The sequence below is a fragment of the Psammomys obesus genome, unplaced genomic scaffold, assembly GCF_907164565.1.
Source record: "Psammomys obesus unplaced genomic scaffold, mPsaObe1.curated_primary_1811, whole genome shotgun sequence".
NCBI classification, from domain to species: Eukaryota; Metazoa; Chordata; class Mammalia; order Rodentia; family Muridae; genus Psammomys; species Psammomys obesus.
Window position 1 is genome coordinate 46,767,240 of NW_026596051.1, and position 27,843 is coordinate 46,795,082.

Below are 27,843 nucleotides of genomic sequence, written 5' to 3' on the forward strand. Positions count from 1 at the left end.
AGGTATCTGAGCAATACAAGGTTTTGCCTTTCCAACTGCACTATGGCAGTGCACCCACCTGACACACAAGAGAAGCTGTAGTGGTTTTGCCAACACCTGGAGGGCCAGAGAGCAGTGCTGCTTTGAAACTGGAGCCATCATCTTTGCTGGAAAGTTTGCCAAACTTTGCTGCTAGGGGAAAGAAGTTCCAGACCATTAGCATGCACCATCTTTCAGGTACTCCAGAACAGCAAAAACCATTCGTGAACTTCCCAAAGCGCCGAGAATAGAGTTCCAGCCCACTGCACTACCAAAAGCCAACCACACATGTAGTTGGCCTTTAGACCACTGTGCCCATGCAAACCCAGCTTCATGCCTTTCCCTTGAGGACCCTGAGCACTCTCAGTGGTCTCTCTCTCTCTCAGGCCTTCAGATGCTGGGACTGGTTGTTCTTCCAGCCCAATGCCACACCCACTTCCCTTCACCTAGCTGTCTGCTATTTGGGCTCCAAGTCCTCTTCCTGACTACACAGCAGAGCTCCCTGTACTTACCTCTAAAATAGTACTTGGCACATGCATTTTAACAGCTGATTCAGTCTCCCCCACTCTCTGGGGGCTCCCGAAGGGCCTGCAGAAGCACTACCAGAGCCTAGTACAGAACTTGGGATCTGCACAAGCTCTCACTAAATACTTGCTGACAGGTAACCCAGCATGAGCCTTTGCCCACGCATGCAAAGACCATTACATATTGACAGACATACATAAAATGACTAAAGCTGTGCAATCACCATGTTTTTTCTCTTCAGGAGAACTCTTGTGCCAGTCTCTGAGCCAGCGCAGCAGTTTGTTGGCACAGCTCTGGTCACCCTGCTGTCCGATTATGTTCCTGAGCGAGGTGGGCCTGTACTTATCCACCCAAAGCAGGCTCTCCACCACACTCCCACTGCTGTGGGCGCTCGTCTCCTCGACTGCCTGCTCCTTGAAGTCCAGGCCCCTCCGAAGCACATTTGCTTCCTTCTTCATTGCTTTTGCAGGACTGTCCTTTTGGGGAGTCAGCTTGCTCTTTTTAGACTCTGACCCCTTCTTGGTTGGACTAATTTTTCTTTTTCCGTCGTCATTTTTTTGGGGTGTTCGCTCCAATTTGGACTTTTCTTTTTTCATCTGAAGAAGAAAAAAAGATGAAGATTTCTATCCTGCTACGCATACCCAGAAGCAAAGTGGCATAGCCAAGTGAGCTACTCCATCTAGGCTGCTCCTGTCACAATGGACCACTGGTGTGTGACTAGTTATAAACATTAACAATATGCACAGGAAGCTAAGAATACAGTGGTCACTTTTAAAATGAAAAGACAGGGTCACAGAGCCAGCAACAACTTGTGCTAACACCCTTGACGACGAAAGCCAGTGTCCCCTCAGCACCTGCCTAGTCAGCAGCGTGTTATGTGGTGCACATGCACACCACAGTGGTAAAATGAAAGAGCAGAAAAGCTCCTGGGGCACTGGGGAAACGAAAAGCAACCAAGAGCCACCCAATGGAACATAGTTCAATCGTAAAAGGAAGGAGTACTAATACATGATGCAGCTTGGTTTGCCTTGAAGCCATTATAAAAAGTGAAATGGCTAACAACAGAAAGTCACATATAGTATGACTCTACTTACACGAAATGTCCAAAATAGGCAAATCCATAAAACAGTGAGCAGTATAGCAACCATCAGGCAGAGGGTATGACAAGCGACTATGAATAAGTATAGGATTTCTTTTTGGAGGTAGTGATGTTCGGATTAGATACAGTAATTGGGTCAACAGGATGGCTCAGTGGGTAAAGGTGCTTGCCAACAAGCCTAAAGACCCGAGTTCAAGCCTCAGAGCCCACACTGTGAAAGGAGAAAAACAACTCAAGCAAGCTGTCCTTTGACCTCCACATGCACACTGTGTGCCCAGACGCAGAAATACATACAATCAAAAATAAATAAGCATAATTTTTTAGTTAGATAGCAATGATCACTGCAGAGATGTGAATTATGCTATAAACAGGTAGGTTTGTAAGGCACATAAACAATGTCTAAATTCCTAACAGTTAAAGGCCTTCCAGTAATGCCAGAACTTACAAATGGCCATTTAGGGAGGAGATTTCTGGAGATTCAAGGTAACTGTCCATTCAAGAAAGCTATCAGTGATAAAGCAAAAAGTCATCCACTCATGGAGAAGACCTGCAGACATTATCTCCAACCAAGTAATCAAGATATATTGATATCATGTACGTGAGACACACTCAGCAGGAAATAATATCACCCTGTGGTATTACTGCCAAGCTGAGCAACACAATTTAATTGTGAGAAACATCGCACAATGCCATGACAGACATTCTACAACCAAATGACCAGAAGAAACTAAGCGAAGACAGAGCTACCCTAGGCTGGAGGAGGCTGAGGCAGCACAGGTCAATACAGTGTAGGGTCTGGAGCAGAGAGAGGACAACAGGAAGCAGTGTGCAGTGGAGCGGACACGCACCCTGAGGTTAACCGCAAAGAGCAACAGCATTCCCTACTTGTTGCAACAGGACCCCTAGAACTTTTCCACTGGAATAAACAAGGTGGGCCATCTTGTCACATTGGCATGCAAGATTATTGTCCACTCCTGTGTCCTGCATGTGGACAGGCAGGCAGGTAGATAGCAGAATGATCTAAGAAATGTAGATTCCTTACTCTCTTCCACCCTTCTCCCCTTTTAACTCCCTAACACTAGATATGAGAGAAAAAAAAAAAAAAAGGAGAGAAGAAAAAGAGGCTGAGGTTAGCCCTAGAACTACTTCCTACTGACTGGGCGTGTCAAGTTCCTTCAGGTAAGTTTGATCTTCAACATCAGGACATCTAATTTCTTCTTGTTGTTGTTTCTTCTCTGCACACAACTACTTGACAAACAGCAATCAACAGGATCCAACCACCAACCAGCAGCCACAGCAACCCTGCCTCTCAGGGTCTAGCATATAGCCTCTGAAAAAGTTCCCAGAATCCCAAACCTCACACACTTGCAGAAACTACTTGCAACAGGCAAAACCATGCCCTGATAGAACAAGCTGGCCTCTAACTCACAGAAACCCACCTGCCTCTGCCTTCCAAGTACTGTGATTAAAGGTGTGCATCACTATGCCTGGCTTTATTTCTGTGGCTTTAAAGAAACCAAAATTACACAATTCTCTCTATAGTGTGTCACTGTGGGGGCAGGCTTTGAGGTCTCCTGTACTCAAGCTATGCCCAGTGTGGCACAGTCTCCTTCTGCTGCCTTTGGGACAAGATATATAACTCTCAGTTCCTTCTCTAACCCCATGCCTGCCTGCATGCCAACATGCTTTCTGCCATGACAATAACGAAACTGTAAGCCAGGCCCAAATTAAATGTTTTCCTTTACAACAGTTTCTGTGGTCATGTTGTCTTTCCACAGCAAAGAAGCCCTAACTACCAGGGGCTGAAGTATTGCTGTGACAGGCCTGACCCATGCTTTTGTTTGGAGGAATGTGGATTTGGGGACTTTGTTTTAAGAAAGAACTACAATGCTTAACAGGCCATAATAGTAGAACCACAAAAGACAGTAATGCTAGCAATCATGTGAACTGTGGGGGCCTGGCTCAAGAGATTTCAAAGGAGAATTTTAGTGTTCCTTAGAGATCACTCTTGTGATATTTTGGTGAAGAACATGGCTGGGTTTTGCCCTTGAGATACGTCTGCCGGAAGATAAAGTGAAAAGATTCAGATTAATTGCGTTGGCAAAGGAAATCTCACAACAGCCTAGTATAGACTCTGTCCTATGGTTAATAGTGTTCACTCTTATAAGAGAGCATTTTGATGAAAAGGAGCAAAGCTGAGCAAGGAAAAATATGAAACATATCGTTCATAAACAGATTAAATATATTAATTTATATTTAATCTCAGGGCAAGATTCCCCCCCCCCCCCCCCAGCTAAGCTTTTCTCTTGTGAAAAAGAATTAAAGACCAGTTTAGGTCCAGGCATGGTGGTACAGGCCTTTAATCCCAGCACTCAGGAGACAGAGGCATGCAGATCTCTGAGTTCAGGGTCATCCTGATCTACAGAGCAGGTTCCAGGACAGCCAAACTTGGACGGTGAAAGAAACCACTGAAAACAGAAAGCTGGTGAAAATGTAACTGAAAGAGGGGCCATGTTCCATCCCTGGCAAGCATCTGCAGCCACGCTGTTACAGTCAAGGAGAGAAGAAAGGGGTTATAGAATCTCCCTCCAACTAAAGAGAGTTGCTGAGGCCGGGCATGTGGCAGAGATGTCCCTGCATAGAGGCCAGAGAGCCTACTGTGTGAATCTGTGAAAGGCCACTGTGTGAAGCTATGAAGTTAAAGCTAGATTGCTTGGAGACCCCAAGAGTTTAGAGATGGCAGACTTGTAGGATACCTGTTAAGAAAAGCTACTAACTGTAAGTGGAACCAGCCCAAGAGAAATAAGTGTGTTACAGTCAACAAAATGGAGATCTGAAGAGCCCTCTGACAGCAGACATGAAGCTGCAGAGTCTGAAGTTTTCCCAGCTAGTTTTTGGTCTTGCTCCCTTCCCTACAATTTAAAATGTGCTATTGTATGTTTAAAGTATGTGATCTGATTTTGATTTTATAGGGGATTACAGTTAAGTGATTGCATGAATATCAGAAAAGAGACTTTGAACTTTGGACTTTTAAACATTGTTGAGACTGTAACAGACTACAGGACTTTTGAGGTTGGACTAAATGCATTTTGCATTACCTTATGGCTACAAGCCTGTGGGGCCAGGGAGTACAACATGGTGGTTTGAATAGGTATAGTCCCCTGGATGCATGTGTTTGAATGCTTGGCCCACATGGATTGGCACTATTAGGGGCTGTGACCTTGTTAGAGTGTGGTCTGTGGGGGGCCGGGGGGAGGCTTTGAGGCCTACTGCACTCAAGCTACAAGATCCAGTGTGGTACACAGTCTCCTGCTGCTGCCTGTGGATCGAGACAGAATTCTCAGCTCCTTCTCTAGCACCATGTCTGGCTGCATGCTGCCACGCTCTCTGCCGTGAATAAACCTCTGAAACTATAATCCAGTCCCAAATTAAATGTTTACCTTTACAAGAGTTGCTATCCTCATGGTGCCTCTTCACAGCAATGAAACCCTAACTAAGACATCCTCCCTCCCTCCTCCCCTGAAAGGCAAAGAAATACTAAAGACAGTCTTCCAGGTCAAAAGAGTGAATTCGCCGTAGCACAGGGCAGTTTGAAGTCTAGCCAACAGTGCCATCTCTCTCTCACGCATCTCCATCGACCAGGAGGTCCTATATGCCCACTTCAATAAACCAGGTACACACCTCAGCTTCAGCAGCTATTTCATACTTGGATTTCTTGCCTGGCATAGTTCGAATCAGGTCCAACAGGCCATCTTCATCAAGGATTTTTGTTCCCAGAGCTGCTGCCTGTTGATTAAAGTACAAGTCATCAGAACTGCATCCGAAGCACTACTTACTACTTTCTGTAGAGGAAAAGTCATTTTAAGGACTACTGGTAGACAAAGAACCCCACTATAAATAAGTAGCACTGGAATTCATTATTTTTAAGGTTTCCTTGATTTTACACATGTGCTTGTTCATGTGCACGTCTATATACCCTGAGTGCAGCTAGCGTACAAGGAGGTCTAAAGAAGGCTTCAGAGTCCCTAAAACTGGGATTATGGGAAGCTGTGAGTGGCCACGAGGGTGCTAAGAATGGAGCCCAGGTCCTCTCTAAGAGCAACAAGTGCTCTTACCTGCTAAACCCCAACCAAAAAAAAGAAAGAAAAAAAATCACCAGAAAGTTACCATTAAGGATGAAATCCAACAATGGATATATGAATCATAAAAAAAGTTATATGGCTAATTGTTTTCCTAATTTTAACTCTGCTGCTGATTTTTCGGTTTTTCTGTTTATATGGTCTATATGTGTGGGGAAGGACATTAAAAAATATAATTGATGGTAAAAGTACAAAGTCCAGCATGAAGCTGCACAGCTTCAGAATGGCGGTTGGAATTGTATGTAAGTTCCTCTAAGATGTATAGACTGTGAGTCTGGATAATGTCACTACAAAATATTTACAAATTCTTTACATACGGTTTTAACTTTTTAAAAAATACCATTAAAAATAAGAACAATGAAATTGGGGAACTGGGGTATAGCTAAGTTCGTTGGGTGCACAAGCAAAAGACCCTGAGTTCAAATCCCCAGTGGCACCTAAAAAGCTGGGCGTGGCTGCATATGTATGTACTGCAGCTACAGCCCTGTGCAAGGGGGAAACACAGGTGGCTTCCTGAACACCAACTTGGCCCCAGGTTCAGTAACATTCTCGAGGAATAAGGAGGTGGAGAACAGGAAAAGACATCTAACACCCTCCTCTGGCCACCACACATGTGCCCATGCATGGGCACAGGCACAAGCATTTGAGACATAGACACACACAAAATGACTGAAAGGCAGAGGGATACAGACTTTGAAGCCAGCTGAGATTACAGAGCAAAAACTCGTCAAAAAATATAGACAGTAGATGGAAAGGTGGTTACTCATGGCACTGCACTCCTGTAATGCCAGTACTCAGGAACCAGAAGCAGGAGGACCAGAGTTTAAGACCAGCCTAGGCAATATGGCAAGATCCTTTGTTGTTGTTGTTGTTGTTATTTAAGACAGGGTTTCACTGTGTAGCCCTGGCTATCCTGGCCTTGCTCTGTAGACCAGGCTAGACTCGAACTCCCAGAGCTCCACCTGCCTCTGCCTCCTGAGTGCTGGGATTAAAGGTGTGCGCCATCACCATCTGGCACCATCACCACGTGGATTGGCAAGATTCTTTTCATTGCAAGAAACCAAGTATTAAAGACGTATTTTAGTGGTAGAACACCTCTCTAGCATGGACAAAGGCCTGGGTTCAATGTCTAGCACCATCAAATAACCAACAAACAAACAAGCAAGCAAGCAAGCTCCGTAAGAGTGGTACCTTAGTTACAGTTCCTATTGCTGTGAGAAAACACATAACCAAAAGCAACTTAGGGAACTCACTTAAAGTTTCACAGCACAGTCCATCACTGAGGACAGGGAGGAGGACAGAAACTCCAATAGGGCAGGAACCTCGAGGCAGGAACTGATGAAGAGACCATGGAGGAATACTACTTACTGGTTCACCTCTCACAGTCTGCTCAATCTGCTTTCTCATAGCACCCAGGACCAACAGCTCACACACACAGTGAGCTGGGCCCTTCCACATTAATCATCAATCAAGAAAATTCACCATAGGCATATCTAGTGGGCGCATTTCTCAATTGAGGTTCCCTCTTCCAAAATCTCTCTAGCTTTGAATTGACTAAAACTAACCTGCTCAGGCGGTGAGTGCAAACTAGCGTAGTGTGGCATGACTACTTTTGTGCTAATTTACCTTCGCTGCCCTAGAAAGGAACAAAGCTATTACCATCTCCTCTTATGTCAGACTCCCGTGGCAGTCACTTCCCACCACCTTCCGATAAGCAGGACTGCAGGGTGTCCAGCTCCAAGTGAAACTGACTTGCACAGGCCCACCTGGTCAGAAGCCCTGTTCTCTTCAACCAATGAGGTAGCCTTCTAGAGTGTTCCTGGGACAGAGCCTGTAAAACCAGTCCCAGCCACAATGACCGTCACCACTGCTTTCTTCGTCCTGCTGGGAAGGCAGCTACTCCCAAGCACAAGGCAACGTGCTTGCTGCCCCTAAGGCTGAGAGAAGTGGTGGCTTCTCTGGGTTAAAGTTCCTGAGCTATTGCAACAGCCAAGTGATTGCTCTGGAATTCTTGTTGGGGCAAGGAAAACAATTAGCCAGGTGTCCTCTTACTTCCCCACAGACCTCTGCTTCTTCCTCACACAGCTTCCAATAATAAAACTTAACACGAAGTATATATAGTGGTATATATCAGAAAACTTCAAAGTAAAAAAACAAAACTGCATGTTTCTACATTAAAAATGTTTTTTTTCAGTTTTAAACTAGAATATACAAAGAGAGTCAAATAAACAGCAACTATGCTTTTAATTAAAAAAATAAAAATAAAAAATCTGTAGCCCTAGCCGACAGCGCTGTATATGGTGTAAGACAAATCTGCAGAAGCTTTCTCCTTTTCTTTGTTCACTGAAACGGTGGCTGGGACATTACCACAACAGCCACACTCTGCATGTCATGGCAGGCAGGCACCTCTGTGGAAAGAGCCAGCAGGACCCACCTTGTCACTCTTGGACTGCCCGCTGTCCCGGCCCATGACGAGGTAGTTGGTTTTCTTGCTCACATTTCCTGTGACTTTCCCCCCGTAACGTTCAATTAGAGACTTGGCTTCTTCCCGTTCAATGGACTCCAGGACGCCTGTGATCACAAATGTCAGGCCTTCCAAGCAATTTTCAGCTCCCTACAAAACCAAAATGTTCAAGCAGAGAAGAAATTACAGGGTAGCTTTCCAAAGAATATTTGGCAGCCAAGCTGCAACAAGCTGACTTTTCTCACTCAACATCATAAACAACCCCAGCATGAAACCTGGCTAGGAAATTACAGCAGAACCTCAAAGTATATCCTGGATGGTTCCTATGTAGCTAACATTTAACAGATACCAAATGAATGAGGAGGAACATACTGTTAGCAAGATTAAATTACCTACTCGTGCTAGTCTGCACTGTCTATATTTAAATCAGTGAAGAGCTTTCCTAACTTTGGTAAATAAACAATCCAATGTAATCCGCCCACTGAAGTTCCTGCTGCTGGTTTAAGGCCAGTTTACCAAGCTTGAGCTCTCACCACTCCCTCTGCAGATTACCCCACTGACAGAAAGCTGAGAAACTGAGACGGACAGAAAGGCAGGAACGCACACTCATCCCCACTGGAAAGAAAACTGGTAATCTAAGAGCTGGCCTGGCTTCTCTCTATGTAAATCTGAACTGAAACTCTGTATGGCTATAGAATTTTTTAGTTTTTATAACAGATCAGCTAACTTATATAGCCAAGCAAAATGATTATTATACATGTGACATGTTCCTTATTACTCTGAATAGAATTGAGACTGGTAAAGATGAAAAAGTCTTAAAAAGAAGCTAAACAAAACTCAAAGAATGCCTCAGCATAAAGCTTGATCATTTCCCCTCCACCTAAAGAACCTTTCTAGGAAGGAAAGAATAGTTATTATCCACTCAGAAAGGAAAAAAATAGCTATTCGGTCCCTTGGTTTCCAGGCCTGAAATAAATTATTAAATCTTCAACAGATTCCAAATCACCCTGGGAAACTCCACCTCAAGAAGTGCCTGCATCTCAAAGCCCAGCCTACTGTCTCCTGAGTGCTCACCCTCTGGACCTGGACAGGACTCCTCTACAGCTCTGACTCCAGAAAACTACCAGCAGCCTGAACCTCTTCAGCATTCCCTCACAGCTTTGCTGTTAGAGAAACACAGCAGTACTCTAAGACACCATTTGAGAGACAAGTTCTCTCAAACAGGCACTTTGTGTAGTCTCTCAGTTTTCCATCGTGTGCAGGAGAAAGGCTGCCCTCTTCCTCCAGCCCCTTTCCCTCCCCACTAGCCACCAACTCTTCAGTAGAGGGACTTATGCAGCCATGTGTACCAAGCAAAATGAAAATTAAATTTACATGTATACCGAATATATCTCCTCCCTTCTCAGAAGTCCCACAGTACAGTTATCCTTACCTTTCTGGGAAGATCTATCCCATCAGCAAAAGCCTACCTTAAGTACTGCCTGCCTCAAAAACATTTAGCTTTTCCCTTAAATCCCACTCTCCATTTCTAGTTGTCAACCACACTTACCAAAAATAGCTGTGTGCATTTGTCACGTCATACTCATTATTATCATCATCATCATCATCATCATCATCATCATCATCATCATCATCTTACATCCCAGCTCCAACTTCCCCTTCCTCCTGTCCTCCCAGTCAGTCCCCTCCCAACCAGCTCTCCTCTGCCCCTCCCCAAATCCACTCTTCCTCCATTCCTCCATTTCTCTTCAGAAAACCGCAGGCCTCCCAGGTATATAGCAAATCAAGTTTCAGTTAGACTAGGCACCTCCCCTTGTGTTCAGGCTGGATAAAGCAACCCAGTATGAGGAAAAGGTCCCAAAAGCCAGCAAGAGAGAGCCAGCCCGTTCTCCATCAAGCCACAGCGTCAGTTCTGCTCCACCTACTCCTGCTGAGGGCCTGAAGGACCGTCATCATTCACGTTACTACATGCAAGGGAGTTCTTCTTTCTGTTGGAACCTTCACAACATGACATATCATAACACTCAGTCACATAGGTCCAGAATATCTGACCTCTGAGGGGACCAGACATGCATGTACATACATGCCAGTAAGCCACCCATACATGTAAAATTAAAAAAAAAAATTTTAAACAACAGCAAAGAAGTAAATTTAAAAAGACAAAACAAAAAAGAAACCTCTTTTTAGACAGAAGTCCAGAACGTCAGGCCCTACAAACTATGTCCCTATTTGCTTTAGCCACTCTCAGTCCTTGGTCAGTTTGCACCAACTACAGTACTTTTCTTTGAGTTCTTCAAATATCCCATGCAAATTCCTTCTTCTCTTCAAAGATGCCACACATATGACCACGATCCCATGCCATCATCACCTCTTCACACCTAATGACGCCTCTTCATTCTTCAAATCCCCATTTCAATTTTATTGTCTAAAGCAGTGGTTCTCAACCTGCAGGTCTCGACCCTCTGGGAGTTTGAATGACCCTTTCACAGGGGTGGTATACAAGAGACCCTGCATATCAGATATTTACACTACTGTTCATAACCATATCAAAATTACAGTTATGAAGTAGCAACAAAAGTAATTTCATGGTTGAGGTCATCACAACATGAGGAACTTTATTAAAGGATGGCAGCATTAGGAAAGTTGAGAGCCACAGATCTCAACGATCCACCCTAGACCATACATTTTTCTCTACTATACCTCTAAGGGCACCTGGGACTTTCCTCTCATGGCACATAACGCAACTACTATCAAATATAATGCATTTACCATGCTCTTCTTTAAGCTCTGAGTTACACCAGTGCATGGAAAAGCCCACCCTTCTCAAACTACTTGTTTTAAATAAAGGAAAATATCTAAGTGTCCACCAGTGAGTCACAATGTGAATAAAACTTCTAATCCATAAAACGGCAGCAGAGACTCTTCTGTTGGTTTATTAACTCTTTGCTGACATGGCAGTGAGTGCATACCCGGACATGAGGCAGGGCCCTTATAGAGTAGCACACTCCTCGTGAATCTTACCTTGGGTATTTCTTTGGAGCCCAGAGCTTTGGGACCTTCTCGATTCAAGTAGCTTCGATAAGCTTGATAATTAATGCGCTTCTTTTCAGAATCTTCTGGACTTACAGACTTTGGGTACAGGGAAAGAAAAGAAAATGAAAATGTGCCTAGAAAGAATTACATATAATTTTTATACAAACATACATATACATGTGTGTGTGTGTGCATAGTTATGTGTGTGTGTGTGTGTGTATGTATATATATATATATATATATATATATATAAAAAATAGCCACTTCCAGGTTTCTGATTCAGAAATACTGGGTGTGTCTGGGACATGTATACTGGGGAGGGGCCGCCTAAATAATTTTAGAAATATAACACCATATCATTATTTTTTTCCAACTCCTATTTTATATTGCTTATAACTTACAAGTAACAACAAACCTCTTGAAATAGACAACATATTATTTTGTACAAATAAGTAATGTAACCAATAAGATAGTTCAGCTGGTTAGGAGCTAAATAAACTATTGCAACTGATCCTAGGATCCAAGGTGGTTGCTGCTGTTGCTGTTGAGACAGGGACTCACTATGCAGCTCTGGCTGGCCTGGAACTCACTATGTAGACCAGGCTGGTCTTGAACTCAGAGATCTACCTACATCTGCCTCCTGAGTGCTGAGATTAATGGCATATATCATCATATCTGGGGCCAATCCTACTTAACAATAGCTCTCCACTCACTCAAAGGTCTACTCAAATTACAGAAGGGCTTATCAAATTATAGCTGTTTAGACCATGTGCCCTGGGAAGCCATATTTTTAACAAGCTTCAAAAGACAGTTCCATATACCAATTGGAAATGCTATCCATTTGTAATAGCAATTCTACTTTGTAAAAGTCTGAAATAAAAACAACTCTGAACCGTCCACATGCCTGACTGCCTCTTCATTTGCTCTGCAACAAGGTCTCACTATGCAGCAGAAGCTGGCCTGTCAGTCTTTCCCCCTCAGCCCCCTGAGTGTGGGATGACATTTTGCACACCTGGCTATAAAAGAACAGAAGCACACGCACTCACTCTGTCAGAATGATCTAAGATCGACTGAATTTACTGAACTATGATGCCCCCAACTACTTAAACACAGGTTCTCAGTTATTTCTAGCCCAACTTTAAAAAATATCATAAAAATAACAGACCAATTTTTAAACTTTCATTTCCTCCTACCCCTAAAATAGTCACCTCTGTAAACTGCCCATGCACTCAGTGTACCTGAAGAAAAAACTCCACCAGATAAATATTTAGTGAAAAAAAATCTGGAGCCAAAAAATTAAGTGACACTTCAAGCATATTTATGAGCATTTCCCACAAATAAAATTATTTCAAAATCATCACCATTTCATGGTTCTATGTGTACACATACATATAAACCCATATACAGAATGGTGATGAGCAGTTAAAATAGACACTATTCTGCCTTTAATGGTAAAAGGCACGAAGGAATGATGGCTTCTCCTTGTAAATCTAAAGTGATTACAAACTGGAGGTTCAAAAAGACCATTATCTTTTAAAATATATCAGAAGACAAAGAAAATTCTTTTTGTGGTTCTGAGGGCCTAACTTTGTACTCAGGCAGACCTTAACTTTGAGATTCTTCTGGCTCCATCTTTCAAGTTACTGGAATTATAGACCTGTATCACCAAGATTGGGGTGGGGAGAAGGCTTTTAAAAAGCATCCTTTCACCGTTTGGGTTTTCGAAATTTATCTCAGTACCTAAGCATTGTTTAAAAAAAAAAAAAAAAAAAGTTCGGAGCAAATCAAGATGCCAATTATAAATTATAAAAATAGCTGAAACATTTATACCATTTATTCCCATCCCAGGCAGTGCTGTAAATGGTTTTATATGTTAACCATTCCCATGTCTTTTTTTAAATTTTATTTCATTTACTGGGGTGGAGGGTATGTATGCCACAGCATGTGTGGAGGTCAGAGAACAAATTATGGGAGCCATTCTCTCCTTCTACCATGTAGGTCCCAGGGACAGAACTCCTGCAGAACACGGTTCCCCACTGAGCCACCTTGATGGTGCCTAATACATATCCTTATCTCTTTTCTATGCATACATCGAGACGTCGCCAGAGCATCTCATACATCTGCTCAGAAGAGGGCTATGATCAAAAACTGGCTCCAGACTGCTTGAAGCCTCAGTGCTCACACTGCTACTTTGTCAACAGAGAGCTCAAGACTAGCTCTGCCTTTAATGTTTAGTGCCTAAGAGGCAAGAAGGAACTGTGGTTTCTCTTTATAAATCTAAAATGCTTCCACACTAGAGATTCAGAAAGACCATTATCTTCTTAAATATAGCTGAAAACAAAGAGTATTCTTTCTATGGTTTTGAGGACCACAGGTAGGTAACTTTGGGGAAGCTACTTAAACTCTTTTAGCCTGTTTCTTTATAACAGAGTAAATATCTCCAAAGTTACTGTGAAGATTATAAAATATAATGCATGAATCTGAGCAATTTCTCAGCAATATACAATAGCAATACATATTGGCTCATTTTGCATACTAACAGTGAATATTCTTGGCACATACTTTTCAAAAGTTCCTACCTCCTTTTTAGCTGGAGAACTTTTGGTTTTCTTAGGAGTTTTTTTCTCTTCTTTAAGGTCAATAGCACTCTCTTTTCTTTTTGTGGCCATCAACGCTGCTTCTTTGTAGGAGCTTTCTTCTTTGGCTTTCATAAGTGCTAGCTTGGAACTGGCCTTGGGGGAAGAAGAGGCTTTCCTCTGATGAGCTGGTGACCGGCAGGGCTCCGGAGCTGCCTTTGGCCTCCCGCCCTTGCCAGGCTTAGCAGGACTATAGGTCTTCCTTTCATTTAAGAAATGCTCTGCTTTTACAAAGAAGAAAAAAAATGACTGTTATTTGGAGAATCTAGTACCAACTTTTTTTTTTTTTTTTTTTTTTTTGAGACAAGTTTTCTCTATGTAGCCCTGGCTGTCCTGGAACTTACTCTGTAGACCAGCCTGGCCTCAAACTCAGAGGTCCACCTGCCTCTGCCTCCCAAGAGCTGGGATTAAAGAAATGTGCCACCACTGCTGGCCAACGCCAACATTTTTATTTTTCAACTTTTAACAATGTGATTTTAGTACCACAAAATATCACATGATTTCCAAACATTTACTGCTCTAGCTCACATAGCATACTTATTTTTTAACCTTAAATACTTACATAATACTCTTGTAACCAGTAGAAAATTGAGAGAGCTGTCCTTTTAAATTAAACTATCCATTTAATATATTATTGTAAACAACACTGAACGATATGGATGTAGCGCAATAATACAGTACCTGTCCACAAATGCACAAAGCCCAAATTCAATCCAACATGTGAACAAAGATTTCATTCCACAGATATAAGAATTAGAGACAAAACTTAATGGCCTGAATACGTTTCAGAGAATTTTGTGAAGCAGCACGAAAGCTCCAATCCTGAATTATCAAAGCCAAAAGGTATTACAGACGTAGATTTCCCTCCTCTTTAACTAGATCATCTATTAGTCCTTCACATCTACAGGCTCCATACTCAAGCATACAACTATTTACATAAAATATTTTAGTTGTGTATGCACAAACCATGTACACTTTATCCTGATCCCTGTTCTCTAAACAATACAGCATGCTATTTACATATAGCATTACACTGTATGAAATAATCTAATGATGGTTTAAAGCATACTGGAAGTCAAGCTGTCTGTAAATTATATGCAAATTCTATACTTTTTGCATGAAAAGCTTGAGTCCCCATAGACATGGGGACCCACATGGGTTGTGAAGCCAACCTTTCATAGATAATGAGTGGGCATCTGGGCCACAGGTCTGTATCCCAGCTGCCCAGAAGGCAGAGGCAGGAAAATTGCAGATTTAAGGCTGAGGTACAGAATGATTAAAGGCCAGCCCGGGTAACCCAGTAGGACCCTATCTCAAAGTAAAAAGAAAGGGCTGAGAACACAGTGCAGGAACAGAGCACCAGGCAGCATGTGCAAGGCCCTAGGTTTAACCCCTGGTACTGCCAAGTAAACAGAAAAGGCAAGGGTGACTCTAGCAGTACATGGCTCAGGCTCAGGACCATTACAGAACAGGCCATCCGAGATAATCTGAAGAGCTTCAGATGCTACGGACAATCAAGAGGCAAACTCCGCGACACCACCTCTACAGGAAAGGCTCACGGCATTTGCTTCTTGATCTTCACACACCAAAGTCCACATATCGCAATACACTCAGAAATTAACGAGTCGAGCATACCTAAATACACTTTTCAGGGCACTAAGTGAACAAGGACATTCTCCACCAGCTAGTACACAGCTTTCAAAGCACAGATGATCTTTGACTTAGGACTGTTCAACTTTATAATAGTGCAAAAGAAACACGTGTTCAACAGAAAAACACGGCCAATTTTGAGGTCTGATTTTACAAGACTGTGGCTGTAAATCAGCCCGCCATCTCTATGGGTCCTACATTCATGGATTCAGTGCCCTCTAGAGATACGGGGCACCAGCAGTGAGATGCTCCACACTGTGCCATGCTGCCAACACTCAAAGACTAGAAACAGCCTGCAGTTTTCACTATGACAGGGTCCAACCTCTGACATAGCCTTGAAGTAGAACTACCTAAGAGTTCTAAGATAATAAGCCTAAGAGCATCTTTACCTAAATGGAGTACACTCTCACAGTTCTCTGAAATGTCCACCCAACAATCAGTGAAAAGAATGTTTAAGCTAAGTTACCAAGTATTCTCTTCAACAGAGATGAGTACGTGCTCTCAATTACTCTGCTAGCATTACCTTTATTAGGGCTTTTATGTTTTTCTGCTTTGCTTAAATCAGCTTGGAAAGATGAAAATGATTCTCCCTCTTCAGAGTCCTTTCGAGCCTAAACAAGTTTAAAAAGCATCAGAAGTAGTATGTAATAGGAAAACCATTACCATAAAATCTGCTGTTAAAACAGATTAAAATTTTAAGTTTAAGGGTCACCTTCCAAATCAGCAAGACATTATAATAACTGCCATTCATTTATTCACAAACACTACCACACTAAAGAAAATGTTTTATTACTTAATTTTACTGATAAGAAAATAGATGAAAGATTACAACAGTCTTTCAATAAAACATTTCGTTCCATCCCCGTCTCCTAAACTGGAAATGGAAACCTTGTTAGTGTTTCTTTTATATTAACACTATTAATATCGTGTTACATAGCTGAATAGAAAATAAAAACAAACAAACAAAAATTTTAATGAAAATAAATTAAAGCCCAGTAGAAAAATAAAAGAGAAGCCAAGAGTGGAGGCTGATGTCCTGATCTCAGCACTGGCAGCTAAAGGCTGAGCCAGGAGGATTGCCAAGATCAAAACCAATCCAGACTATATAGTATCAGGCCACCCAAAGCTACATAGCACAGTCGCCCTCAAAAGACAAAAGCATAAAAGAACACTTTCTCAAGAGAAAATGAAAGCGCAACAGTGAGATTTTTCTTCCTGAATAGAGTATTTTATCCATTAAACCTACCCTCTGTAGGAACTGACACTTACTACTCTGAAACAACACACAAAAATCCCTTCTGATAAGGAATAAAGGCAAAACTCACTATGGGGCAAGTTCTGCTTTATTTTTTGAAACCTTTCAGAAAGGATAACTTTGTGACTGAGTTTTCAAGCACACGCGCGCGCACACACACACACACACACACACACACACGCACACGCACACGCACACGCACACGCACACGCACACACTCACCTGAAACAATTCAGCCGGCAGGATGACTTAGCCACCCCACCCACTGCACGCCGAGTTCTGATTCCCAGCACCATGGGAAGCCAGGCATGGCAGTGCCTGCTGTAACTGCAGTGCTGCGGAGGGCAGAGACAGGAGCGCTCTGGAGGCTCACTCCTCAGCTGACCTACAGGAAATGGTGAGCTCCACTTTCAGCTAAGGTGGAGAACAAGAGCTGATGTCTGCCTCTGGCCTACACGCACTCATACGCAAGTAAGCAATCCAACATCATAATACCATAATACTACCTTTTTGGTGTGGGGTTCTTCATCCAACATGGCTAATGTTCGAGCAAACTCTTCATCTTCATGTAACTGCCTCTCCAGCTGTGAAAAGCACCAACACAGTGAGATGCTTTTGGGTTTTGTACCTAAAAGCTTTTAAATGTGTGGTTAATAGAAGAAACCAGAAAAACTTCCTAAAAATAATGACATCTTCGCACTAAACATTAACAGTCAAGTATCACAAAGTTATTTCACTAAATCACAATTTATGTTATGTACTATGAACTTCTAGATCTGCAGCATAATGAAGCTGCCATATTTTAAATGTATTTCTTTATTACATTTTTATCTCTTTACCGTATATGTGGTATTCATGCCATGGCACTCATGAAGAGGTCAGAAGACAACTTGTAAGAGTTGTTTTTCTGCTGGGCAGTGATGGTGTACACCTTTAATCCCAGCACTTGGGAGGCAGAGGCAGGTGGATCTCGAGTTCAGTGCTAGCCTGGTCTACAGAATGACCTCTACAAAGGCAGCACTAGCCCAACCTCGTCCACCCACTTTTTTTTTGAGGGTTGCTATACAGCCCTGGCTGGCTTGGAAGTCACTGTGTAACCAGACTGGCCTCAAACTCACAGAGCTGCCTGCCTCTGCCTACAAAACGCTGAGCTGAGATTAAAGGCATGTGCCACCATGCCTGGCTTATCCCCTTCCCAGCCACCTTTTGTGGAAGGCAGTATCTCATCACAAGGTCCTAGATGATCCGGAACCTGCTGTGTACACCAGGCTTTGAACTCACAAATATCCACCTGCCTCTGCCTCATGAGTACTACGGTTAAAAGTGTGTTCAACATACCCAAGCTACTTACATGTATTTTACCCTCTAGAAGCGTCTCTGGAATGAACCTGAACCTAAGGGGCTGAAGAGATGGCTTGGCAGTTGGGAGCACACACTGCTCTGGCAGAGGGCCCAGCTCAGCTCCCCAGGACCGATGCTGGAGGCTCACAGCTGCCACTCCAGCTCCAAGGAGATGTGCCGGCCCTTACCCCACAGGCGGCTGCACCCACAGGGGCTGACCCCACACACACACCTACACCTAAAAATAATAACGCTTTCTAAATACCTCCCTCTGGAAGAAAGACAGCGTCCGTGAGACACAAACCATAAATCTATGAAATTTAAATTTTTATTTAATATTGAGAGATGGCTGAGCAGTGAATGACTTAAGAGAAGTGAATGCTCTTCAGGACCCTACTCCAATTCCCAGCACCCACAAGGCAGCTCACAACTGTTTGTAACTCAAGTTCCAGGGGAATCCTACTCTCTCTTCTGGGCTCTACAACACGGGCCACACATGTGGTCCAGATATACATGTAGGCAAAACACTTATACATATAAAATAACCTCAAAATTTACAGAAAGGTATCTATTTTCTTTGTGCACAAGAGTAAGAACACACAAGTACCAACACCCTTTTTACTGCCACACATCTATCAACACACAGACATGATAAGCACCTATCATTAACAAATGCTTGTATTTTCAGCAAAACGGAACTGAATATGAAACAATGAAATAGGCTTCTCATTATAACTTCACATTTCATCTGCACCGGTAAACCTAACTGACCAGCCTATATTATTCAAAGAGGAGATAGTTAAAAACTATCTTCCTGGTAAAGAATGAACTAGTTACACTGGAAAGTAGCTCACTGGTAGAGACCACATGCTTAGGGTGTGCAAGACCCTGCATTTCATCCCCAGTAGCCAAAAAAAAAAAAAAAAAAAAAAAAAAAAATTCAACTGTATGAGCCAGGCGTGGTGGCACACACCTGTGATCACAGCACTCAGGGAGGCAGAGGCAGGCAGATCTCTTGAGTTTGAGGCCAGCCTGGTCTACAAAGTGAGTCCAGGACAGCCAAGGCTACAAAGAGAAACCCTGTCTCTAAAAACCAAAAACCAAACAAACAAAAACCCCAAATGTATGAACCCATGCAAAGCTGGGCTGTAATGAAGCAGACAGGGTACCCTTCCATGCTCCCTTTACTAGTATTTCTTCTCTACAAATGAACTACGCACCTAACTGCTAAAATCAATCACAGAAGGAGCTGCAAACTCTACTGGTCTGCCTCTAAGGGTTTCTGAACTTGCTATCACTTCTCCACATTACCACGCTCTGTAGTGTAAGGGAAAAGGTTCTGGCTGTTTTAAGAGGAACTAACATGCTCTCTTTACCAGGCGGCAGTGGTGCGCACCTTTAATCCCAGCTCTCAGGAGGCAGGTAGATCACTGTGGGTTTGAGGCCAGCCTGGTCTATGAAGGGAGATCCAGGACACCCAAGGCTACACCCTTGGTACCAGAGAAACCCTGCCTTGAAAAAAAAAGAAAGAAAATTCAGGGCATGGTAGTGCACACCTTTGACCCCTACACTCAGGAGGCAGAAGCAGGTGGATTTCTGTGAATTTAGGCCAGCCTGGCCTAGTGGGCTAGTTCCAGAACAGAAAAGCTACACAAAGAAACCCTATCTCGGGGGAAAGAGAAAGAGAGAGAAGAGACTTATTAATGGTGATTGATTACAGCATGTAAGAAAGAACCCTTCATTTTAACAGAATGTTTAATGTAACTGGCTTAATGTGGCAGTTAATATACTGACTTGAGTATTAGATAATGAACATAGAGTTACCATAAATGAAGAAAGGTAAAACAAGATGGAACTCTTAGAGGATAACCAGGAAAGACTATCAATTATTAACACCTAAGTCTTTCATTAGATTAATAAATTACTCAAAGAGCTAAAGGAATGTGACAGAAACAGGAAAACAGGGGCCTGTGATACCCTTGGGTTCTTTGGAAAGAACTAGATAATCCTCTACTGTTTGGGGCAGATAAGGCAAGTCAGACTCCTAAGGACAGCTTCACAGCTGACCTGGGCCACTTGTGCTGTCCTGAGTCATCAGGACACCTGGTTAGAGATAATATAACTAGATACAACCAAAGACAGGAAGATATTCTATTTTAGTTTGTGTTATTGTTTTGAGACAGAATCTCACTACCTAGTGTTGGCTGGCCTGGAACTTACTATGTAGACCAGGCTGGCCTCAAAATCTCTAGAGATCTGCCTGCCTCTGCTGGGATTAAAGGTGTGCACCACCACACCCAGCTGAAGCATATTTTTAGAACACCAAGTGTGAAGTGTCAGGGTAAGGAAACGAGCACTGCAACAAGCAAAGTCAGAACCTGCCCTGGGGCAGAACCTGAAAGCTCGCTTAGAAGGCATTTACATCACAGTTTCAATAAACTGTAACAGTTTTGGAGTTGAGGGGGAAAAGACACCAACTCTAAGGAACAGTGAAGGGGTTGTACAGAACCCTAAATGTGAAGCTTCAGAAGCGGAGCACTCCCATGAGCGCCACTCAGCATCTGCAAACATCAGTTCTCCTCATTCATTCGCACTCTCTTAGTCTCCTCGGCTAGAGCTTCCTCTTCAGCTCTAAATGTTTACAGCACCCCAGCGTTCAATCCAAAAACATTCTTCCTCCTCGTTTGTTTGGGGAATTTTGTTTTGTTTGGTTGGTTGGTTGGTTTTGGTTTTGGTTTTTTGAGACAGGGTCTCTGTGCAGTTCTGGCTATCCCAAAACCCGAGCTGGCCTTGAACTCAAGAGATCCACCTGCCTCTGAAGGCTGAAATTAAAGGTGTTTGCAGCCTCCACCACCACCCAGCTCCATTCTTTCCTCTTTTGTTTACATTCTCTCCCCAAGGTGTCACACAAGTATACTAGTATTAAGTGCCACACAAATGCTATGACTTCCAAATGTACCGCTTCAGCTGAGCGCCAGACTTGCCTCCTCCCATAACTCCTCAGTATCTCACCTAGAAGTCATCTGCAACTGTAAAAACAGAACTCTTTCTTTATTATTGTGTGTGTGTTCATGGGTGTCCAGGTAGAGCTCAGACAACTTTTCTTCTGCCTATGCATGGGTCCCAGAGATCAAATTCAGGTGGCAAGGCTTCTCAGTAAGCCTTCTCAGCAGCCCTCATAACAGAACTCTTAGCTTCTCTGTAGTAATGGCCTCTGTATCCTGTATTCTGGTCTTCATATAGCATCACCATTCATCCAGCTATCAGGTTTCCTTACTTCAAATCTATCAGCAGCTCTCGCGTCACTTCTCACCCTCTCTTCCACTTCCAATCTGATAAAAGCCAACATTTCCCACCTGCTAGGCCTTATCAGTCTCCGAGCTGGTCTGTTATTGCTCATGTCCACTACTTCAATACCCTGTATGCATTACAGAAGCCAGTGTGCTTTTAAGACCCACCACTTCACATCACTTCATTAAAAACTCCAGTGATGTCCCATCTCACAGAAACTAAATCTGAAGTTCTGACCAATCAAAGTCCTTTTCCTGGGTATCAAAGACCCATTGTGACCTACAGGACTTGCTGAGGGCCATTTCTCCAAGTCACCTCATAACTTTCTTCTCACTCATTTGTCCAGCCGTACTGGTCTCCTGAGCACACTTCCTCCTCGTAAGGCATGCACTTGCTGTTCTGTGCTTAGTGGGGATCTGAGTACCCAAGCACTGGCCACTGGGCTTCACTTTCTGACACAACGCATCCCCTTCACACCCCGGAACCATGCATGCACTCTTCTTCACCATGCCTGTAATCTTCTGGCATTTGGTTACCCTCCTTTGTTCTCTACTTAAACTGTAATCACCAACCACCTACTGCAGTGCTAAGCACTCAGTAAGTGATCAATAAATCCTGGTCAGATATGGGTTTACATCTCAAGGGAATATCCTCAATCACACAGACTTCTAAGTCACCATCATATACCATTACTAAGGCCATGGAAAAGGGGAAGTGTGCTAACAGTGAAGGCAAAGAGAGACAGGAGCAAATTAAATTCTTTCAAATGCACTAAGGAGCCTCCTATGCACAGAACTTCAAAACTTTCACATAAATAATTATCTGTTAGTCTCATCATTTACCTTTTACAGGAATTTATATTCCCATATACTTTAATTTTACACCGAACTTCTAATGAGGCTCAAAATAGAAGAATTAAACAATCTTGAGCTAAGCATGGCTGTGCACTACTGTAATGCCAACACTCAGGAAACTAAGGCAGAATTGTAAGTTCAAGGCCAGCCTGGCCTACACAGCGAGTTCTAGCCCTGCCTTGGCTACATAGATAGAAAGACAGACAGTAAGGCCTTATTCAAAAACAGAAAAAGACTAAAACCACCTTGACGATTTGCCTGGCTAAAATAAGTACCAAGTTATAACATCAAGCTATTAATAATAAGTAAGTGGAATGGCAGTACCTCAGCATCTTCATCAAGCTGCAACTGTGTGGCGATGGCCTCATCATTGAATCTGGAGTCATCTGTGTTTTCAGAAGACTGTATTCCAAAGAAAATCAAGCAAGACAAGCATAAATCAGGCTAAAAATAAATTTCTTATTTTTGGCAACACCTGACTAAACATATCAGTGAGAGAGAGGCCACAATCCACAGCAGCCACAAAGTCAGGTTTATGGCTGTTCTGATAATGGCCAATTTCATTAACACCCTACAGACAGGTGGCTTTCACTTTGTTGACATGTTCAAGAGAAGAGCGCACACATGTGCACATGCACACTATAGGTTAATGCTTTGGTTTTCGAAGTGGCCTATAACATTGGCAAATCAATAAAAGGATGATGGCACAAGGCTTCCCTATCCTTGGTATCTGTGATGGGTATCAATCCCAAACATTGTTTTTGCTATTGTTTCAGGTAGTCTCATTATGTAGCCCAGGCTGACCTCAACCTAATGATCTTCTTGTCTTCCAAGTGCTAAAAACATAGGTGCACACCAGCACACCCAGAAACCCTCACAATCTCATGTGCATGCAGAACACTCACCTCTTTTCTCCTGCTTGCCACCATCTTCTTACCAGATCTCTGGACACTTTCCGTTCCAAAATAATCGAGCACTGATGTTGGTGTCAGTTTTATTGGTGATAAAGGTTTATTCTTAGTCTTAGTGTTTTCTTCATTCTTTTTCATGTTTGATGCTCCAAGGTAACTATTTGTAGATACTCCATTCTCTTTTGATTTGGAAGCTGCCTTTTTACATACAAAGTCATCGTCTTCATCTTAAATGAAAAATATTTTTTTGATAAAGAATAGGTCTTATATAAAGTAATCATTTCTATCAGCTTTAAAAAAAAAAAAAGTAATGCCTTGAGTTTTTCTTCCTAGTTTCTGAATTGAAGAGTTACTCTACATTCACAAGGGGCAGGCCTATGGCTGCACAAATATCTGCACACACTCATACAGCAGGCACCAAGGACACAACTAAAGGGCTAAGAAAAGTAAAGATGCATACCCTGACCTCATAAAACTTGTCATCTACAGGAAAACACAAATACAATCATTTTATACATACATATAAATGTGTACAAACACATTCATACATAAATACACACACATTTTATTTTCAAACTGCATGAAGAAAAAGTAAAAGAAAGAAGAGTAAGGAGTGATTAAGGAGTTCCTGCCCAGCACACATATGAGGTTCTAGGCTCACTTCCCAAAAGGAAAAAGAAAATGCCCCAAAAAATGAGAGATGTTCTTTTGTTCTCGGGAGATCAAATTCAAAGCCTTGCATGTACCAGGCAAGTACTCTACCCCGTAGCTACAATCCCTTGGGTTTTATTTCTTTTGTTTATTTGTTTGGCTTTTGCTTTTTGAGTTTTCAAGACAGGGTTTCTTCATGTAGCTCTGGCTGACCTGGAACTCACTCTGTGGACCAGGCTGGCCTCAAACTCAAAAGTCTGCCTGCCTCTGCCTCTCAAGTGCTGGTATTAAGTGTGTGTGCCACCACCACAGGGCCCCTCAATCTTTTGTGTTTGAGACAAAGTCTATGTAGTTCAGGCTAGCCTCGACCTTCCTACATAGCCAGGGCTGACCTCCAACTCAAACCCCTGCCACTACCAATGCGGAGATTGCTAGTCTGCCCTAACATACCCGGCCAAGGGAACTCTCAGGGTAAGCAACGTCGGCATCGAGCCTGTGAGGGAGGTGCCTCCAGCAAGAACAGCCAGATAATGTGAACTACAGGCACCAAGCCTCACTGTGAGTGTGCGGAAGGCAGCGCAGCTGCAGATAGGAGTCAAATCCTATAGGACTTCCTAGGTGACAGAACGAAACCTGGGTTGTAACATAGAAGCCTGAGTAGCATAGCGTCACGTTCCAGGTATATCTTGCCCTCTGGAGAAGACGCTAGAGGGGAAAGGCAAAGATAGGGAGCTCACTCACGAGCCATTACAGCTCCAGACAAGACGCTGACTAGCGCAGTTCACAGAAGTGACAAGTTCAGACTCGGTCTAACAATTACCTAACCATTCATCTGGGACCGTAAACTGTCCCTTTTGCATACTGTATACTCTAAAACGTCTCCAGCAACCAGGGAGACACCTGGGTGCAAGTGCGTCTTGCCAATCCTGATGGGCTGCACTCCACCCCGAGACCCAGCAGGCAGGGAAGAACTGACTCCCACATGCTGTGCTCTACCTCCACCCACTGAGGCGCTGCACCCAGGCATACACACACACACACTTGTGAAATGCATTTGTCTCCTGCATCTTAACATCTCCCCCATTTCCCCAGCTACCACATATACTCAAAACTATGATGTTCTGCCTTGGCAAAAGCCTATGAGACTAGAGAGAAGACAATTCAGTGGTTAAGTGCACTTGTTTTGGCAGAGAACCTAGGGTTCCATTCCCAGCATCTACATGGAAGCTCATAATTATCTAACCATTGTGCTGCAGGGGCTCCTATGCCCTCTTCTGGTTTCTGCAGGTACTACATACATGCAGTACACGTATATTCAAACATAAAAATCATAAAGAATTATTCCTTTAAAAAGCCCACAGATGGAGGCTGAAGAGATGGCTCAGAGGTTGAGAGCACTGGCTGCTCTTCCAGAGGTTCTGAGTTCAAGGTGGCTCACAACCATCTATGATGAGATCTGTTGCCCTCTTCTGGCGTGTAGTTGTACATGCAGACAAAACATTGTGTGTGTAATAAATAAATCTTTACAAAAAAAAAAAGCCCATGAACATTATTAGCTGGGCAGCGGTGGCGGACACATCTTTAATGCCAGCACTTGAGAGGCAGAGGCAGGTGGTCCTCTGAGTCTGAGCCCAGCCTGGTTCCAGGACAGCCAGGGCTGCGCAGAGAAACCCTGTCTGAGATGGCAGGGGACAGCTGTAAACAAAGTAGCCACATATCTGAAATTATGAGCCAAGTATGTTGTGACAGTGATGAGAACCTAACTATCATAATACTCTGTACGTCACCTTGCCTTGAGAAAGAGTAACTCTGTCCCTACATTAACTAGCCGTCTTAAAGTCTGTTTAGCCTTTAGTATTTCAAAAGCCACATCAATATATCATGTAGAAGAAAGACAACAGAAACTATATGTTCAGGTAGAGTGATTCAGCCCTGTAAGTCCAGCACTTAGAAGCTGAGGCAGGTGTAAATCCAGTGAGTTCAGGCCAGCTTGGGCCATACAGTGAGACAGCATCTTAGAAAAAATGACAAAAAGAATCCAACCAAGTAACTTGCCTCCTGCAAAGACACAATCCCTTAGCAGGTTTTGCTGGGCCATCCTCAGCAAACATTTATAAACAAAATATTACAAATAAATAATTTATAAAAAACATTTATAAAAAATGAAACATTCTGCAATCCTGTACAAAGTGCAGAGGTAAAACATTCCTCATTTCCTAATAAACCTGATTTCTTTCTGTCTTTGTTGGAAGCCAAAGGCAAGCTGTTCTCTCCTCCCCGAAAGCCATAATAAAACCCTGATAAACAGATCTAAGTCAGACTGCTGACAACTACTTGAAAATCACAGGCAACTATGCACTTAAAATTTCCCTTCAGGATATTTGTCTCCTAGTAAAAATGCCATTTATTTTTATTTATAGAAAACATAATCTCAAATGTGCTAACAATGGCCGAGTAAACTAGCATTTTCCAACAAGAGTAAAGGAATTGCCTGGGAGAGGAGATGGCTCTGCCACTCTGAGTTAGACAAGCTCATTTGTTTGGAAGGATAATGCGTGAACAAGAAAGGAATAATGTGAAGGTTTGTAATAAAACCTATTTACAAGCCAAGCAGGAAAAACAAATCTAATTCTAGAGCTCCGACTGCTGAGAGTTTGGCCTCTGCAGATGGACCTGACTGTCCTAGCACTGTCTTGCCTTTGGTCTGGAACATACCAAAATCCTATTAACAGAGAGATTTCATTACAAAGATTAAAAACAATTTACTTAGCAGCAGTAAAATCTAAGTAGGGAACCTGGTGTATACAGCCTTAGTGTGTGTATGAGTACCTTTTCAATGCTTCTTGAGTCAAATCCTATGGTGCCGTCTTGGTTTGGAAGGGCAGAGAAAGGCTTACTTGTTAGGGCTTCAAAATACTTGTTAATTACATGAATGGAAAAGCAGCAAGGATCCCACCTCATGGGTGTGCTAAATCAGACAATCTCTACATATAACCTGTAAAACAAAATTGCTCAGGAAGCCAGGAGTCTCATGATTTGTTACCAATTAATCCCTTAAGGATCAAAATGATCAAACGGTTTTTATTTTTTGTATGTGCGCTAAGAAATCACTCAAGACTGAGCAGCCTATGGGGAGAGGTAGAACAGGCAAGTGAAGACATTAAATGAAAAAGCTGCATAAATGCATACCAATACATAAATGTGTGCTTAATACGCAAACTTGTTCAATATGGCTACATGAAGAGGGGACAGAACATTCACTGAACTTACAATAATGTTAACCTAAATAGATCACCCATGCTCAAAATCCCTAAACTTAGATTCTTTTACACAAAATCCTAATATGAGCCAGGCAATGGTGCACACCTTTAATCCCAGAGGCAGAGGCAGGTGGACCTCTGTGAGTTCAAGGCCAGCCTGGTCTACAAAGTGAGTCCAGGACAGCCAAGGCTACAAAGAGAAATCTTGTCTCAAAAAAAAAAGGAAAAACAAATGAAATGAATATGAATTTTTGGGTTTTGCTCTAGTTTTAGTTTAGTGGGTTTTGTTTGTTTGTTTGTTTGTTTGTTTGTTTGTTTGTTTGTTTAGACAGGGTCTCACTATATAGCCGTAGCTGGCTTCGAACTTGCTATGTAGTCTCATAGAGAACCACCTGCCTCTGCTTCCCAACTGCTGGTTTTAAAGACTGTGGCGCCATGCACAGCGGCAATGATTTCAACCCAAAACCACATAAACAGGGCCCTGGGAATGTGAAAGCAGAGCATCAGAATCAGGATCATCCTTGGCTACATAGCAAACCCACAGACTGGACCACATGACACCCTGTCTTCAAATAGAAAAAGACCTGAAATACTGTATTTCAATTTTTGGAGGCTGAAGAAATAACTCAGCAGATAAGAGAACATAATGCTCTTACAGAGACCCAGGTCCAACCCCAGCCTCCACGTGGGAGCTCACAACCATCTGAAACTCCAGA

The 27,843-nt window shown here is 42.8% G+C and overlaps 1 protein-coding gene across 5 annotated transcripts in view; it reads right to left on the reverse strand.

Annotated features, from left to right (window-relative positions):
* Positions 1-27,843, reverse strand: part of Rfc1 (replication factor C subunit 1) — a 69,928-nt gene that overhangs the window by 17,103 nt on the left and 24,982 nt on the right. For 2 of the 5 annotated variants that reach the window (XM_055624085.1, XM_055624084.1), the window contains exons 5-14: positions 23,211-23,443; positions 22,630-22,707; positions 17,326-17,403; positions 16,088-16,175; positions 13,858-14,138; positions 11,267-11,374; positions 8,216-8,395; positions 5,324-5,428; positions 767-1,139; positions 59-168 (exon numbers count right to left, since the gene is read on the reverse strand). In XM_055624085.1, coding sequence (XP_055480060.1) covers positions 59-168; positions 767-1,139; positions 5,324-5,428; positions 8,216-8,395; positions 11,267-11,374; positions 13,858-14,138; positions 16,088-16,175; positions 17,326-17,403; positions 22,630-22,707; positions 23,211-23,443 — 1,634 coding nt within the window. Of the gene's footprint in view, positions 1-58; positions 172-766; positions 1,140-5,323; positions 5,429-8,215; positions 8,396-11,266; positions 11,375-13,857; positions 14,139-16,087; positions 16,176-17,325; positions 17,404-22,629; positions 22,708-23,210; positions 23,444-27,843 lie in introns of all 5 variants that reach the window. The other 3 variants (XM_055624083.1, XM_055624081.1, XM_055624082.1) reach the window with 2 other exon arrangements.